The sequence below is a fragment of the Lactuca sativa genome, chromosome 7 (assembly GCF_002870075.4).
Source record: "Lactuca sativa cultivar Salinas chromosome 7, Lsat_Salinas_v11, whole genome shotgun sequence".
Classification (NCBI taxonomy): domain Eukaryota; kingdom Viridiplantae; phylum Streptophyta; class Magnoliopsida; order Asterales; family Asteraceae; genus Lactuca; species Lactuca sativa.
In genome coordinates, this window is record NC_056629.2 from 145,282,395 (window position 1) to 145,299,055 (window position 16,661).

At 34.6% G+C, this 16,661-nt stretch overlaps 1 protein-coding gene across 1 annotated transcript; it reads right to left on the reverse strand.

The window, feature by feature from the left end:
- Positions 1 to 15,907: 15,907 nt before the first annotated feature.
- LOC111908218 (cold shock domain-containing protein 3-like) lies at positions 15,908 to 16,342 on the reverse strand. Its single transcript, XM_023904052.1, has one exon. The coding sequence runs from the start codon at positions 16,340 to 16,342 to the stop codon at positions 15,908 to 15,910; it is 435 nt and encodes a 144-aa protein (XP_023759820.1).
- Positions 16,343 to 16,661: the final 319 nt, after the last annotated feature.

Consider the following 16,661-nt stretch of genomic DNA (forward strand, 5'->3'; position numbering starts at 1 on the left):
CAAATCCACATGGATAAGAACACATACACCATAAAATCTAAGTGTCATAAGGTTTCTCTCTGATTCATGAAAATGATGGTGAGGAAACACTTTCACTAAGTAGATGTTAAGTAGATAACAGTTGTGAAATTTGCATTCTCAAAGTCGTTAGTGGAGCATGTGTGGTTAACCGGCACACTAACATGGACTTGTAAGAAATGAAAAAGGTCTAAACAATTTAGACTATGATTACGGCATCCCTTTTTATAGTTCTGAAATTGTTTAGACACACATGTGTGCTATCTAAGGAAAGCTGTATGATATTGATAAAGTTTAATCAAAGCAATCTAGTATCAGAAATCTGAACTTTGGTAAGAAAGTCAATAAAGTATTGTTTTTCTAGAAGTCCAGCTGATTTCTGAGTACATGTCAAAGCTAGTGGGAGCATAAGTGTTATGCTAGTAATCATCATGTTAGTGGGAGCATGATAATTATGATAAGTATTGCAACTTAGCAATGTTAATTATAGAAAAACAAAAGTTTCAATTCGTGAGGCTGTAGGGGTTGAAAAAGTTGTTTTGCTATAATTAAGGGAGAGGAAATTATACTTCATCTAAAATCTATAAGCTTAGATCGTGAGATTTTAATCAAATTTAGTCAAGTATATATATCAATGTTATGTTGGAATGGCTCAACATAAGAAAATTCTATATGGGTCTATTATTTGCATTCTAAAATTTGATTATGATTACGGCATCCCTTTTCATAATCTGAATTATGAGAACATGACAAAAAGAAATAGAAATATTATAGCAAAAGACTGGTCTAGTCTTTATGTGAGACATCATGAATCGTGTCCCATATGCTTCAGATATAGGATCGATTACATGTGCTATATTCATCCTTTCTAAAATTTTCCAAATTCCTGGGGCATTAAGGAGGGAAAAGGTCTAGAATTGGATATGACTAAAGTGATTAAGCAATTTTCGAGGACAATCTAAGGTTTACTAAAGATTGGTTGCTCAGGGATAGTTGGAAGTATAGTGTTAATTGTTGGAAGGACCATATTGAAAATTTTTGAAAAGAGGCAACTCTTGTTCATAAGTGATAGTCAAAAGGGGAATATGGAAATGATCCCATAGGTGGAAGTTCAATAAATTTGTGTAAGATTAGGAAATTTAATGCAAGAAGGATGTTTCCAAGGAGTTGATCTCCTTTGGAATGCTCTGTAATGTTTGTTGTCAAGTCTTTGTGACTTTGTGCATAATCATTACAAGAGGATCAGTGCATGTAAGTTTATAATCTAACAGATTTCAGTAAATGGCATGAATTTGGAATTCTTGCATTTGCAGTAAGGAATTGGGAGTGTGAAATGAGAATCATTGGAATTATGTTCAATCGATCTCATTCACAAAGTAAAGATCATAGACAAACTTAGTATGCATACTTGGTGTATGGCATGACTAGTGTTTAGAAAAAAACATAGTGTACATGCTTGGAGCATAGGACAACTATTGTTTTTAAATTCAAGTATAAAGTTGGTAGTTGAAACTGTTGGATTAATGTCTAAGTCCATAACTATATTTGGTATGTACTTGACCCGACCCGGCATGGTCCATTTGGGTTGCACTTCACCGACACAATTTATATGGATAATCTTTTGAGAATAGTATGTTTATGATTAATATTAATATATTATAAGTTCTAATATATTATTATGGAATCATATTATTTAATTAGTATTGATCAAGAATTAATTTATAATTAATTAAGTGATCAAAAGGAACTAATTAAATATGGACTCTTATATATATGGAATGGGCCAAGTTCATTTAGGTTGGGCAAAGCTTTCATGGATAATCCATGGAGTGTTTAACCCATGGATCCTAGGAAATGATAGGTCATGGGTATTAGGGTTTAACCCTAATCCTCCATACTATATAAAGATGTCCTTGGTTAGTGAAATGGGCACTAGTGTGGATACACTAAAGAAGGGCTAGCCAATTTCACTAGAGAGAACCAAGTAATCATATTCTCTAAAGTATTCCAAGGTGTCTTGGTTATTTGTGATTCCACTTGAGGCTTCCACACTATTGGGGCTAAGCTCTTAAAGCTTGAAGACATCAAGCTACATCAAGAGGTATGTATTCTATCTTGTTACATTCATAGTTTTTGTATGCTAGATTAGGATAATACCTTGGATGTTCTTATTTTCATGTATAATAGAGAAAACATAGATCCAAGGTATTTAGGGTTGCATGTTCACTTAGGAAGTGTTAGAATGCTCAAAACCCAACAGTGGTATCAGAGCCTAGGCTTGTTTTCTATTATACTTGATGCAAATTGCTGAAAAATGCTGAAAAACTCGATTTTCTGGCTTTCTGGGCACCGGACTCGCCGATTCCACTGATGAACTCGCCGAGTCCATGTGTAAAATCATCCTACTCGCCGAGTAGGTTCATGCACTCGACGAGTAGGAGCCCCAGACAGCATATATTCGACGTTTTTTGGCTAGAAATGGACTAGGAACATTACCCTAAGTTGTTTTGAACTTATAAACTTGTTTTTTGATGTGGTAATGTTCATGCTAATCCATTTTCAAAGATAATTGTCAATAGATTCATGTTTTGTATTAGTTTAAGGTTTAGACTAATTACATGAAAAAGTTTGATTTGAATTATCTTGTTCTTATGAGTTGCTTAGATTAATAGGAAAGTTATGTGAAATTATTGTTTTCAATCCAAATTAATCTAAGAGTTGATTCTAAAATGTGTTTGTGTAACTTGTCCTCAAGTTATATGAAAAGTCACATTTAAGTTTCATAAAACTCATAAAAGTTGGCAATGGTTACAAAATGAAGAGTCTTGTGTCATTGAATAATTTTTTATGACTCCATAACTTGTCCTCAAGTTATGGAAGTTCAAGAGTCACTTCATTAAAGAAAAATATGTAACCATAATTAAATCCATAAGTTATAAAATAAAGAAAAAGTTAGTTCTTTTATTAGTTTAAAGTCTTCCATAACTTGTCCTCAAGTTATGGAACTCGAAGAGTTTTTGGATTAAAACTACTTTAAACACATAAGTTATGGAATTAATTAGTTTTGAATAGTTTCAAAACTTGCCCTCAAGTTTTGGAATTTGAAAAGTTTTCACTTATGAATACTTTAATTCCAAGTTAGCCCTTAGAATTTTAAAAGTTAAAATTCAACCCTTATACTTTATAATATTATAAGTTAATAATATATATATATATATATATATATATATATATATATATATATATATATGTATAAGAGTAAAGTCAGTCTTACCGCTAGTACGCCTCATTCACGAAGCCGGTCTATAAGGTGGGTATAAGGTTGTTGCCTATAAAATGGCAACTTAATGGGTGTCCACTCTCACCCACCGCTTGCTTGACTGGTGGAGGGTCGTTAGCCGAACGGGTTTGACAGGACTAGAATTCTCCCTTCATTAAAAGTATTAATGATAATACTAAGTAACTACACTCTTAATAATACCCAATCTTAGTTACTTAGGAAAAATGTGAATAAGGTGCTAACCCATGAAATTACACTTTACACTTTGTCTAAGTCGTTAGTGGAGCGTGTGTGGTTAACCGGCACACTAACTTGGACTTAACAAGGTAGGTAAAGGGTGACTTAATATTTATCATAGTATCGATGGAGCGTGTGTGGTTAACCGGCACATCGATTGAGGGGTAATTTATTAAGGGTACCAAGTGATTTGCATGGTTACTTCACACCTTGTTTTGTGATCCTCGGCATCCCAGTCACAAAACCTGAAGGGCACACTCGAGATTGAAACATGCCTTTGAAAATGTTCAATGAATCTCAAAGATCTAGGAGTTTCAAAACCAATTAAAACCTAATAATACATTTCGTTTATCTTGGTGGAAATTGGTGAATCGTCATTCATCTACCTTCAAATATTTTATAGCTTGGATTACGGCATACCTCTTCTAAGTTATAAAATAGTTTGTTGGGTCCTAGCCTTAATATTTCATATTGGGTGTCATATTAAGGACTTTAAATCAACTATCTTGAATATCTCCCAAAAGATGTCTGGTTTAGACACCTATGATCTTCCCAAATCTCTTGAAACAAGGTTTCCTAATGAGGATGATGTCCCATGGATATCATACTTCTTTCTCCTCCTCCAATTATTCTCCCTAACCCACAAGTTCTTGAAAAGTTTAAGGTAACTCAAGCCCTATTGGCAAGGCAAGGTCTAGGTGTGATCACATCTTGGAGATGTAGTCACATATTGACAAGCCGGGAGAGTTGGGTGTCAAAGTCTTGAGAAAGTTGGTGGTTCAACTACTTTCTAAGTCACATAGTGAGTTCTTTTGGAACACCTATGAAACAGACTATGACAAGACCCTTAATGATCTTATCTATTTGCTAAGATCAACTTCCTAAAACTTTATGGACATTGACAATGATGACATTGGATATCTAGTAAAGCTCTCTCTTCCCAGTGGAAAGGGATCGGCCATAGTCAACTCGGTTGACCAAATGGTAAAGAGAAAAGCTAAGTCTATGATAGTCTCGTGTACCATTATCAAAGAGTCCATATGTTTATATTGCCAAAGGAAGGGGCATTGATTGTGAAGCTGCCAAATTTACCTAAGAATGTTAAAGTCAATAAGTTTGACTCTACTTCAGGTAAAGTCCACTATCTAACTCTGTTAAGTTTCTATTTTGAGATTCTTGATACATGATGTGACTGGGTCACATGGTGATGTTTAAGAATCAAAGAAAAGTGAAGAAACTTAAAGAAAGAATATGCTGAATCTGATCGCGTAGATGGATTTCTATCACATAGCTTGAAAATCGGATTCTTGAGCTACTTCTTAGGAGTTATGATATTTTTGCTTAGGAATAGATAACAACAAGTTTTCATATGGATTGTAAGGATTAGTTTTTCCACAATGTTTTAAAATAAAAGGAAAATTTTGATTTTATTTATTTTAAAATATCCTTACAATGGCATTTGAGGAAAAATTGTTGCTTATATGATTCCATTAAGAGCAAGAGTGAAAATATGAAATTGATTCTTTCATTTGTGGTAATGTCTATATTTACCAAATAAGGAAAGATTCTCATTACCCAAGTTTCAATTGGACCGAAACTTGGAATCATGCAAGTTGTATAGCATGATGAATGAGAACTTTCAAGTTTTGGAAAAATTAAGACTAATTACTTGTTCACATGGATGTGTGAGTCAAGTAAAGGACTAAAGGATCGAGTACACATTCTTGTGCACTGATTAAGTCCACCACAAAAGTTTGATAAGACTATTCATCATAGTTTACTAAAGCTCAGTAAATATGATTATACTTACATGCTTAAGTGTAATTCTGAGACATTGGAAAAAGGTTCCAATGTATGGCAGAGCGAATAAGAAGAATCAACTTAGGCAGAAGGATAAAAGTTTCTCAAATCTGAAAAGATGGGAGAGTACTTTAGTATTAGTTTTGTGATCATCTTAATGATTAAGAAACCATAGCACAATTAGTTCTCTAAGGAAATCTTAGTGCATTCTTATGACTAAGAAGAGGGATCTTGAATTGTTGAAATGGTTAAATCAAGAAGATGAGTCATACTTCGTTCCAATACAAGTCTTAGAGTCATACTCCAAGATTGTCATTTGAGTGACATGTCTTAAAGAAGGTTTAAAACACTTGTCAAATGTAAGAGTAAAAGTTTTCTACTCTTGTACATTTGAAATTGGTAAGTTGTGATGTTTTGGATAAAACAAAGACCAACTAAGGCCAATTGTGTGAAGTGTTTGTCTTGATTAGAATCCACACTATTTCTTGGATGTTTGACAAGGGAGTCTTATAGGTCAAGAGGACAGTGGGAGTCTTAAAGGTCTTGAAAGTTTCAAGAACTAATCAAGAATAAAACCTGAAGTTCTTCTCTAGCACATGACTTGAGGTTTATAACCTATCATGTTAACATATTCTATGCCCATTCCAGTTAAAGTTGGCTTTGCATATGAGTTCTTAGAGTTCTCAATTGGTTGCACAACAACTTGGAAGCAATGGCAGGCCCTTGAGCTGCCAGGTGGCAAGAAATTAAGATTGAGTTTAGTCCATATGAGTTTGGGTTTGTCATTATCCTTGTCTTGTGACTATGATTTTGACCATTCACATGGATAAGAACACATACACCAGCAAATCTATGTGTCATAAGGTTTCTCTCCGATTCATGAAAATGATGGTGAGGAAACACTTTCACTAAGTAGATTTTATCTAGATAGCAATTTTGATATTTGCATTCTCAAAGTCGTTAGTGGAGCGTGTGTGGTTTACCGGTACACTAACCTGGACTTGTGAGAAGTGGCAAAAAGGTCTAACCATTATGATTACGACATACCTCTTCATAATTGTTTAGATACACAAGTGTGCTATCTAAGGGAAGGTGTATGATTTTGATAAAGTTTTATCAAAACAATCTAGCATCAGAAATCTGAACTTTGGTAAGAAAGTCAATGAAGTATTGATTTTTAGAAGTCCAGCTGATTTCTGGGTACATGTCAAAGCTAGTGGGAGCATAAGTGTTATGCTAATAATCATCATGTTAGTGGGAGCATGATAATTATGATAAGTATTGCAAGTTAGCAATGTTAATTATAGAAAAACAAAAGTTTCAATTGGGAAAGAGTTGTTTTGCTATAATTTAGGGAGAGGAAATTATACTTCATCTCAAATCTATAAGCTTAGATCGTGAGGTTTTAATCATTTAGTCAAGGATATATATGGATTTCATGTTGGAATGGCTCAACATAAGGAAATTCTGTATACGGGTCCATTATTTGCGTTCTAAAATTCGATTATGATTACGGCATCCCTTTTCATAATCTGAATTATGAGAACTTGGCAAATAGAAATGGAAATATTATAGCAAAAGACTGGTTTAGTCTTTATGTGAGACATCATGAATCGTGTTCCATATGCTTCGGATATAGGATCGATTACATGTGCTATATTCATCCTTTCTAAAATTTTCCAAATGCCTGGGGCATTAAGAAGGGAAAAGGTTTAGAACTGGATATGACTAAAAGGATTAAACAATTGTCGAGAACAATCTAAGGTTTACCAAAGATTGGTTACTCAAGGACAATTGGAAGTATAGTGATAATTCTGGAAGGACCATATTGACATAATCTGTAAGGAGGCAACTCTTGTTCAGAAGTGATAGTCAAAATGGAATCTGGAAATGTTTCAAAGTTAGAATTTTCAATCTGTGTAAGATTAAGGAAACTTAATGCAAGAAGGATATTTCCAAGGAGTTGATCTCCTTTGGAATACTCTGTAATGATTGTTGCCAAGTCTTTGTGAGTTTGTGCATAATCGTTACAAGAGTATCAATGCATATAAGTTTAGAATCTAACAGATTTCAGTAAATGGCATGAATTTGGAATTCTTGCATTTGCAGTAAGGATTTGGGAGTGTGAAAAGAGAATCATTGAAGTTATGTTCAATTGATCTAGTTCACAAAGTAAAGATCATAGACAAACATAGTATGCATACTTGGTGTATGGCATGACTAGTGTTTAAGAAAACATAGTGTACATGCTTGGAGCATGGGACAACTATTGTTTTAAATTCAAGAATAAAGTTGATAGCTGAAACAGTATACAATGAATAATGTGTAATCATATGGTGATAAATAAAAGGTGTTTTATTTATGTTCAAAGAGTTGATACCATATTGGATTCAATTATTATTGTGTTTCATTTTGCATGTTTTGACTTCCCGAATAAACTGGGTTATTCTTCCGGAATGACTAAGTTATTCAAATCATCCACAGTCGGTCATATGTTGGAAGTAGATATGAATTAAGACTGTCATGGGTTGGCTTGTAGAGGTCTAAGGTGTTGGACAAAGGGCTACAACACTCATGAGTGCTCATAAGTTCTGAGTATTGGATTCAACCCGCGCTCATTGGAATCACTTCATGGATTTTATCACGAGTGATCATGAGACGATAATATCTTATATTTTTCAAACCTAGAGATATGAGTTGTTACTATGAGTTGATAGTACATTGATTGCACGAAAATGCATACGGTAACTCGGTGTTATAAAACGTGCCTTTGTGTATGATTCAACAAGTAGTAGAACAAGCCATATGAGTCGAAGTTTATCCGTTCCTTTTACCTTCGGGATAAAAGCGATATCTGTGGGCCCCTCGATGATTTGATGATGACAAATGGAAGTGCTCGGCCGGGCCAGGACTGATTTGATTTGTTCAATTAGTCAGTCGTCATAAATCGAAAATCGGGAAACAACAAATGGACAGAGAGAATGATTATAATCCATGTCTCAGTCCATATGATATCTAGAATGGAGGAATATATGATCCCTTATCTAATGGACAAGTCATTGACAAAGGTCAGAGTTCACCGACAAGGTCAGAGTTCGACAGCGGCTTTAAGAGCTACGATTGCCAGTTAGGTTTGAAGTCATACGCAATAATAGTTTTAGACTTATCCAAGTGGGAGACTGTTGGATTAATGTCTAAGTCCATAACTATATTTGGTATGTACTTGACCCGACCCGGCATGGTCCATTTGGGTTGCACTTCACCGACACAATTTATATGGATAATCTTTTGAGAATAGTATGTTTATGCTTAATATTAATATATTATAAGTTCTAATATATTATTATGGAATCATATTATTTAATTAGTATTGATCAAGAATTAATTTATAATTAATTAAGTGATCAAAAGGAACTAATTAAATATGGACTCTTATATATATGGAATGGGCCAAGTTCATTTAGGTTGGGCTAAGCTTTCATGGATAGTCCATGGAGTGTTTAACCCATGGATCCTAGGAAATGATAGGTCATGGGTATTAGGGTTTAACCCTAATCCTCCATACTATATAAAGATGTCCTTGGTTAGTGAAATGGGCACTAGTGTGGATACACTAAAGAAGGGCTAGCCAATTTCACTAGAGAGAACCAAGTAATCATATTCTCTAAAGTATTCCAAGGTGTCTTGGTGATTTGTGATTCCACTTGAGGCTTCCACACTATTGGGGCTAAGATCTTAAAGCTTGAAGACATCAAGCTACATCAAGAGGTATGTATTCTATCTTGTTACATTCATAGTTTTTGTATGCTAGATTAGGATAATACCTTGGATGTTCTTATTTGCATGTATAATAGAGAAAACATAGATCCAAGGTATTTAGGGTTGCATGTTCACTTAGGAAGTGTTAGAATGCTCAAAACCCAACAGAAACAGTATGCAATGAATGATGGGTAATCAATTTGGTGATAAATAAAAGGTGTTTTATTTATATCCATAAGTTCTGAGACCATATTGTATTCAATTATTCTTGTGTTTCACTTTGCATGTTTTGACTTCTAGAATAACTAGGTCGTCCTTCCTGATTGAATAAGTTATTCAAACCATCCATAGTTAGTCATATGTTGGAAGTAGATATGAATCAAGACTGTCATGGGTTGGCTTGTAAAGGTCTAAGATGTTAGACAAAGTGGTGCTACAACACTCATGAGTACTCATAAGTTCTGAGTATTGGATTCAACCCGCGCTCATTGGAATCACTTCATGGATTTTATCACGAGTGATCATGAGATGATAATATCTTATATTCTTCAAACCTAGAGATATGAGTTGTTACTATGAGTTGGTTATACATTGATTGCACGAAACCGCATTGGTAACTTGATGTTATAAAACGTGCCTTTGTGTATGATTTAACAAGTAGTAGAACAAGCCATACGAGTCGAAGTTTATCCATTCCTTTCACCTTCGGGATAAAAGCGATATCTGTGGGTCCCTAGATGATTTAATGATGACACATGTGAGTGCTTGGCCAAGCCAGGACTAATGTGATTTGTTCAATTAGTCAGTCATCATAAATCGGAAATTGGGAAACAAGAAATGGACAGAGAGAATAATTTATAATCCATGTCTCAGTCCATATGATATCTAGAATAGAGGAATATATGACCCCTTATCTAATGGACAACTCATTGACAAAGGTCAGAGTTCATCGGTAAGGTCAGAGTTCGACAGAAGCTTTTGAGAGCTACGATTGCCAATCGGTTCTTGAAGTCATACACAATAATAGTTTTAGACTTATCCAAGTGGGAGACTATTGGATTAATGCCTAAGTCCATAACTATAATTGGTGAGACTTGACCTAACCCAGCATGGTCCATTTGGGTTGCATGGCATCATGCATTTGGATAGACTAAAATGAGAGAAATAACACTTAAGGTTGGTTAATATATTATATGTTCTAATATATTAATAAGATTATTTAATAAGTATTGATCAAGAATTAATGTAGGATTAATTAAGTGATCAAAAAAAGACTAATTAAATATATGGGTTGATTGTGTAAATCATCCATACTTATATAGTGGGTTAATGCTCCATGGATTGTCAAGTTGGGATAAAACCCATAAGATGCTCCATGGATGCTCCATGGTGTATTTGAACCCATGGATCCAAGGAAATGGAAAGCCATGACAATTAGGGTTTACCCTAATTGTGAAACTATATAAAGATCATATTGTTGGGAAAAATCGGCCACTATGTGTGATAGAAAGGGCTAGCCGATTTTTATGAAGTGTGGATTTCTCTCTAATCTATTCCAAGTGCATTTTGTGTTTTGTGAACCATTTGAGGTGTCACACTTGGGGCACTAGGCACCCAAGCTTCATGAAGACATTCTACATCAAAGAGGTATGTAATTCTAACTTGATATATTCATATGAATCATATTATTATGCTAGTTAGGATGAATACCTTGGAAAGTTCATATTTGCATGTATAATAGAGAAAACATAGATCCACTGTATTTCGGGTTGCATGTACACTTAGGAGTGTTAGAATGCTCAAAAACCATCAGTGGTATCAGAGCCTCGGCTTGTTTTCTTGTTATACTTCCAAAATTGGCTGAAAAATCGAGTTTTTATGCTGTCTGCTCAGCAGACTCGCCGAGTCCATTGATGGAGTCCGACAATTAGAGCGGTTTAAGAGTGTATTTTACTGAAGAAAAATATGGGGGAATATTGCTTTAATACTCCCCTTAAACACCAGAAACGGACATGAAGCAGCATTTTTCTTATCCATACAACGATAACTCATCGAGTCCATACCCTGAACTCGACGAGTCCAAGTGAAAAAACGCGATTTTCTGCCAGCATCATGCTTCAATTCGGCGAGTCCCCACATGAAGTCGACGAGTTGCTCTTTCTCTTACCTTTAAGTTGATGCTTTGATTACATTTGATGTGGGCAATTGACCGTACTTTTAAAGAATATTTTACGGTCTTTTCCAAGAGTTTTCCCTTTATTTTTGGAGATGTACACACAAGATTTGACACCCAAGGCATGGATGAGTTGTTCCCATGCCTAAAAGTCAATTGAATATGGAGCTTTAAATGAAGAATATCAACCTCGCCACTACTATCCTAGGGGAGTTTGTTCCAATTCTCTCTTTACTTTATTGTTCTTTATCATGCATAATATGCAATGGGGACATTGCATAAATTAAGTGTGGGGTAGGGGGTTGGTTATATTAGTTAATTTAGAATTTTAGGTACAATTTTAAAAAAAATTGCATTAAAATTGCTAGGACTTAATTTAGAAAATTTTGGTAAAAGCAATTAAGACTTCATGCTAGTATTGTATTTGATGATTTTATGAGGACCCAAATGCTTAATTGAGCCAATATACATTATAATGCATTTATTGTTGGACTAGTGTCTAAGCCCGTAACCATATTTGGTAAGTACTGGACCCGGTTGTGCATGGTCCTTTTGGGTTGCCTTCACCAAAGCAACTTGACAAGGTAATTTATGGAGAAAGAGAGAGTATTATGATTTATTAATATATTATTAGAATAATATATTAAAGGAGAAATCATATTTATTTAATTAGTATTAGTCATAAATTAATTTGGTGGCTAAAAGGGATTAATTAAATAAAGGGGTATAAATTAAGGAAGCCTTATGGATTAAAGGGGGAACGAAATTATGATGGGGATCCATCATATTTTCGACCAAGGCCTTATTCCAGAAGACTCCTTGGGCTGCTTGGTGGTTAAGCTGTCCATTAGGGTTTAGACTCCAACCTAAGTAGCCTGTAAGTATAAATAAGACCCCTAGGCTATAGGAATCGGCTACACATGCTTCTAAGAGAACCCTAGGGCCGATTTCCAGCAACTCTCAACCTGTCTCATATTGCCTTCTTGCTTGTGGGGTTTGTGAACCATTAGAGGAGTTACAATTGTGACTCTAAGCTCAAGATCAAGAAGATTACAAGGATTTCAAGCTACTTGGAAGAGGTAAACACTTAGATCTATTTTCATCATGATAATTTCAAATTATATATGTTAGATCTTGTTTTGCAAGTCTTGGAATCAAAGCATGTACAATAGAGAAACCTAGATCCAAGCTTTAGGGTTTGTATGAGCACATAGGATTGTTTCTTATACCTAAAACCCATCATTTATGGCCCCCTTTATCCTAGTGAAATCATGGGACAAAAACATAACTTCGCTTAGTTTGAGGAATGCAAGATGTTTAGCATTATGTACCAGAGATGTATCCAGGTAAACTTAAGTAGTAATTGCATATAAGACTAATACCTTAACCAATGAAGGATGAAGTTAAGCTCCTTGCTTAAGCATGTAGGGTTTGAGTGAAAAAAAAGTGAGGTTCATGTAAGAAAAAAAGAGAGAGAAATTACCAAAAAGTTAAAGAATTTTGGAGCAGTTAAAGTATAAAAGAACAAAGATCAAAATTCGAAAGAAATTCAAAAGTTGAAGATACCAAAAACCAAACAAAGAAGGTGGTGAATTCAAAGAGATCAAAGATCAAATAAGTGAAGAATTCAAGAGCTCCATTGTGGTATCAAGGATGTAATCTTTCTAGAATTTATGTATGCTTGGTTGTTGAACCAAAAATGACTTGAGGTTAAGAAAGTTTTTAGTGGATGGATTGCGAGGGATGCATAAAATGAGCATTGTTCAAGAGAAGCGGACGAGTGTTTATGAGGATTGTAAGTATTTAGGATTAGGGGGTCCTTAGGAGAAATTTTAGAAACAAATGCATGCGTTGCGGTTTTAGCATAATGACTGGGTTTGATTGGGATTGTCTTATGTCGTATTAGTGTGTTAAAATTCAGTTTTGCTTGGGGGCACGTAAAAGTCAAGTGTGGGGTATTTTGATATGTGCATATTTAGTCATATATTTTGTCTAAAATCTTAATACTGTTTGGCTATTTTGTTTCAAATATTGAACAAAAGGTACTTAATTATGTTTAAATTATATTTCCTGCCTAAAAGACGTGCTTGAGTTAAAAAGGAAGTGGGACTACTGATCGGAAGTCCGAGAATTAAATTTAGAATAAATTAAGCTAAAAAGGTGAAGAACTCGGCGAGTTGGTCCTCAACTCGATGAGTTGATGAGAAGATTCACGAATCATCAGGTGTCTTACCGTACACGGGATTTAAGTGATGGACTTGTCGATTCGGTCTACGGATTCGACAAGTTGCCCCTGTTTTCAGAAAGCTATATAAAGGACATTATTACCCGAGACCCGAAGTTTTTCAGAGGATTACTTGTGACTAATTGGCGATTAGAAGTATTCATGGAGCTCTGGAATTCGATATTTCAACCTAGAGATCAATTTGGAAGAGATCGAAAGGCAACACACGTTCTTTTTTCTTAATCTTTTGCATGAATCATGTTGTTATCACTAGATTTCGTTTTTTGAAATGTTAATTGCTATAGATATGAGTTAAAAACTCATCACTTCTGTTTAGAGTAGATTAACTTGCGAATATGGTTTGATTTTATGGTATGGATTAATTGATTTGGTGAAATTGTCTTGTAAGCTTGTTAAAGACCCTTGTGGGTTGATAATAATTATTTTCTGTTAATTATCAAGTCTATTAAATTGCATGAACATCTCCTTAATTGCTTGCTTCATATGATTTTTGTGAAAACAACATATTATGCCTAGTATTAGTGAGCATGAACCTGGGATTAACTAGAAAATATGTACATTAATGTGTAAGCATGTATGATGAACAACCATACATGAGTTGATTGAATTGCTAGATTTAATTAGCTAATAATAAGTGTCTTACTTGATCCAAATCAAAATACTAGGAAACTTGTTAGTTTAACCAATTGGACAATGTTTGAATTAATTTGTGTTCTAAGGAATATCCGAGGGTTGCTTTCCCTTAGTAATAGTCCTTCTTTGAAATACGAGGCCCAGCACCAGCGGTTGCCGCTCGGTCGAAATGGGTCTAATCATGATATGGGTATTGGCGCCTTTGATTAAAGAATGTTCTCCGCCCTTTTCCTCCACCTACCGGGCTAGGTAATTATTGAGTAATAGTGAACATGAATCTAATCACATTAATCGGTAGCCAATGATAAATTAATCCATTACACTTGCCATAAAATTAACCATAGGAATAAGTGAGTCGAACCTGAACAGAAGTGTCTTTTATTACTGAATCTAATTATTTCCTATTTGCTTTAGTTGTTAATTGCCTTAGTTGAGTGTTAGTTAATTTCTTAAGTTTCTAGTCTTGCAAAACTAGAGAAAACCCTTCTTTTTATTACTTTTTTTAGATAATTCAAGTAGTTAGTTTAATTGTTACCATTCCCTGTGTTCGATACCCCACTTGCTTGAACTATATTGCTAATCGATAGGTACACCGCCTTCTGTGTGTTTAATTTGTGTTTAAAATAGTAGGATAAAAACTAGTGTATTTCACACACATCAGACTGTTTTGTTCCTTTTGTTTGGAACCCTATTCAGCAAATTGTAGACCGTTAACATGGCCTCTCCCCATAATCCCTCACTCAATCTCAAGTAAGAAAGTATCGAGTTTACTATTTCCTTTAAAACTCAATTTTTGCGTTCGACGATATCATTTTGTTAGGGGTGAGTATGGTGTTGTGGTTTCATGAATGATACCCACTGATTGGAAGTATATGGGATCCATATATTCACCTCCCCGATTAGTTCTAAGACATTTAACCGAATTGCCCAATTGGAATTCCACATCAGTTTTATATATTTTGAACTATTCCAATATTTCATTTTTAGCATTAAGCAAATACACATAGGAAAAGTGAGTACAATCATCAATGAATGTGACCAAATACTTTTTATTTCTCAAAGATGGAGTAGAGTGGAAACCACACAGATCACTGTGTACAAGTTCCAAAATAGTCGACTTTCTAGAAACACTTGGAAATGGTTGTTTTGTAACTTTTTGTAAGCATGCATGTTTTACAATTTTCCAGATTTATGTCAAAGGGTGGTATAAGACCATATTTTGACATTTCATGCATCCTTCTAAAATTGACATGACCTAATCTAGCATGCCAAAGCATGGAGTCATTAGTTTTATAAAAATACGATGACATAAAAGCAAAATTTTGAATAAATGACAATTTATCAGTAACATTCAAATGAAACATTCTATTATCCAAAGCCAATAAAAGTTCCACTTCAAGATAGGATATACGTATCTGATTCATAAACTTGTTTAAAACCATCAAAACTCAAACAACTACTACTCACAAGATTCTTTCGAATCTTAGGAACAAACAAAACATCAAAAAGCTTAATTGTCTTTCCACAAGTAAATTCTAAACAAACAACACTGACACCACAAATAGGTTTAAAATAACTGTCTCCCATGTGCAACACAAATCCATCTTCAAGCGGTGTTAATGTTTCAAACAACCGTTTATCCTTGCATACATGGTTTGTTTCACCCGAGTCGGTCCACCAAGCAACATCATCATCTTATAAATAGAATGATTCATGAATAAGGGAAACATGATCAACATAATTATGATTAGAATTATCAAAGTTAGTCAAAAACTGACCTCCTTTTCACTTGGTCCTTGGACCTATTTCCACCTCCATTGGTTCCACTATTTCCAGCACCATTACGACAATCACACTTGAAATGTCCCACCCTTAAACACCTCCAACAAACCAATTCCTGTTTCTTTTTATTGGAGTTATTTGGGACATATTCCTGCTTATGTTTTCCATGTCCTTTGTTGTTCGGATTTCTTGGTTTGTTTTCAGCCATATGAACCGATGGATGTCCAGATTCAACTTTACTTTTGCTTTTCTCACTCTCTTGCGCACCAAAGGATTCTTCAATGTGCAAATGATTACCAAGTTGAACCATGGAAAGTTCCTCCTTTTGATGTTTCAGATTATGTTTGAAGTCTTCCCATGATGGTAGAAGTTTGTCAATTACACTCGACACAACAATGGTTTCATCCATATTCATGTTGTACAGTTTGAATTGACTCAAAATGTGAAGGAGTTTATTGTATTATTCCATGACAGATCTTGAATCAACCATTTTATAGTTATTAAAATCACTGACCAGAAACTTCTTGCTAGAAGTATCCTCAGCCATGTATATTGATTCAAGAGTGTCCCACAACTCCTTTACACTTTTAGCCTCATAATGGATATCAAATAAGGAATCAACCATACCATTCAGAATGTGACCTCTACGGATGTAGTCATCGTTATCCCACCTGTTTTTATTATGGTTTCTTCCAATGTCTCATTCTCTATCACTTCTGGCCTTGGAGTACTCA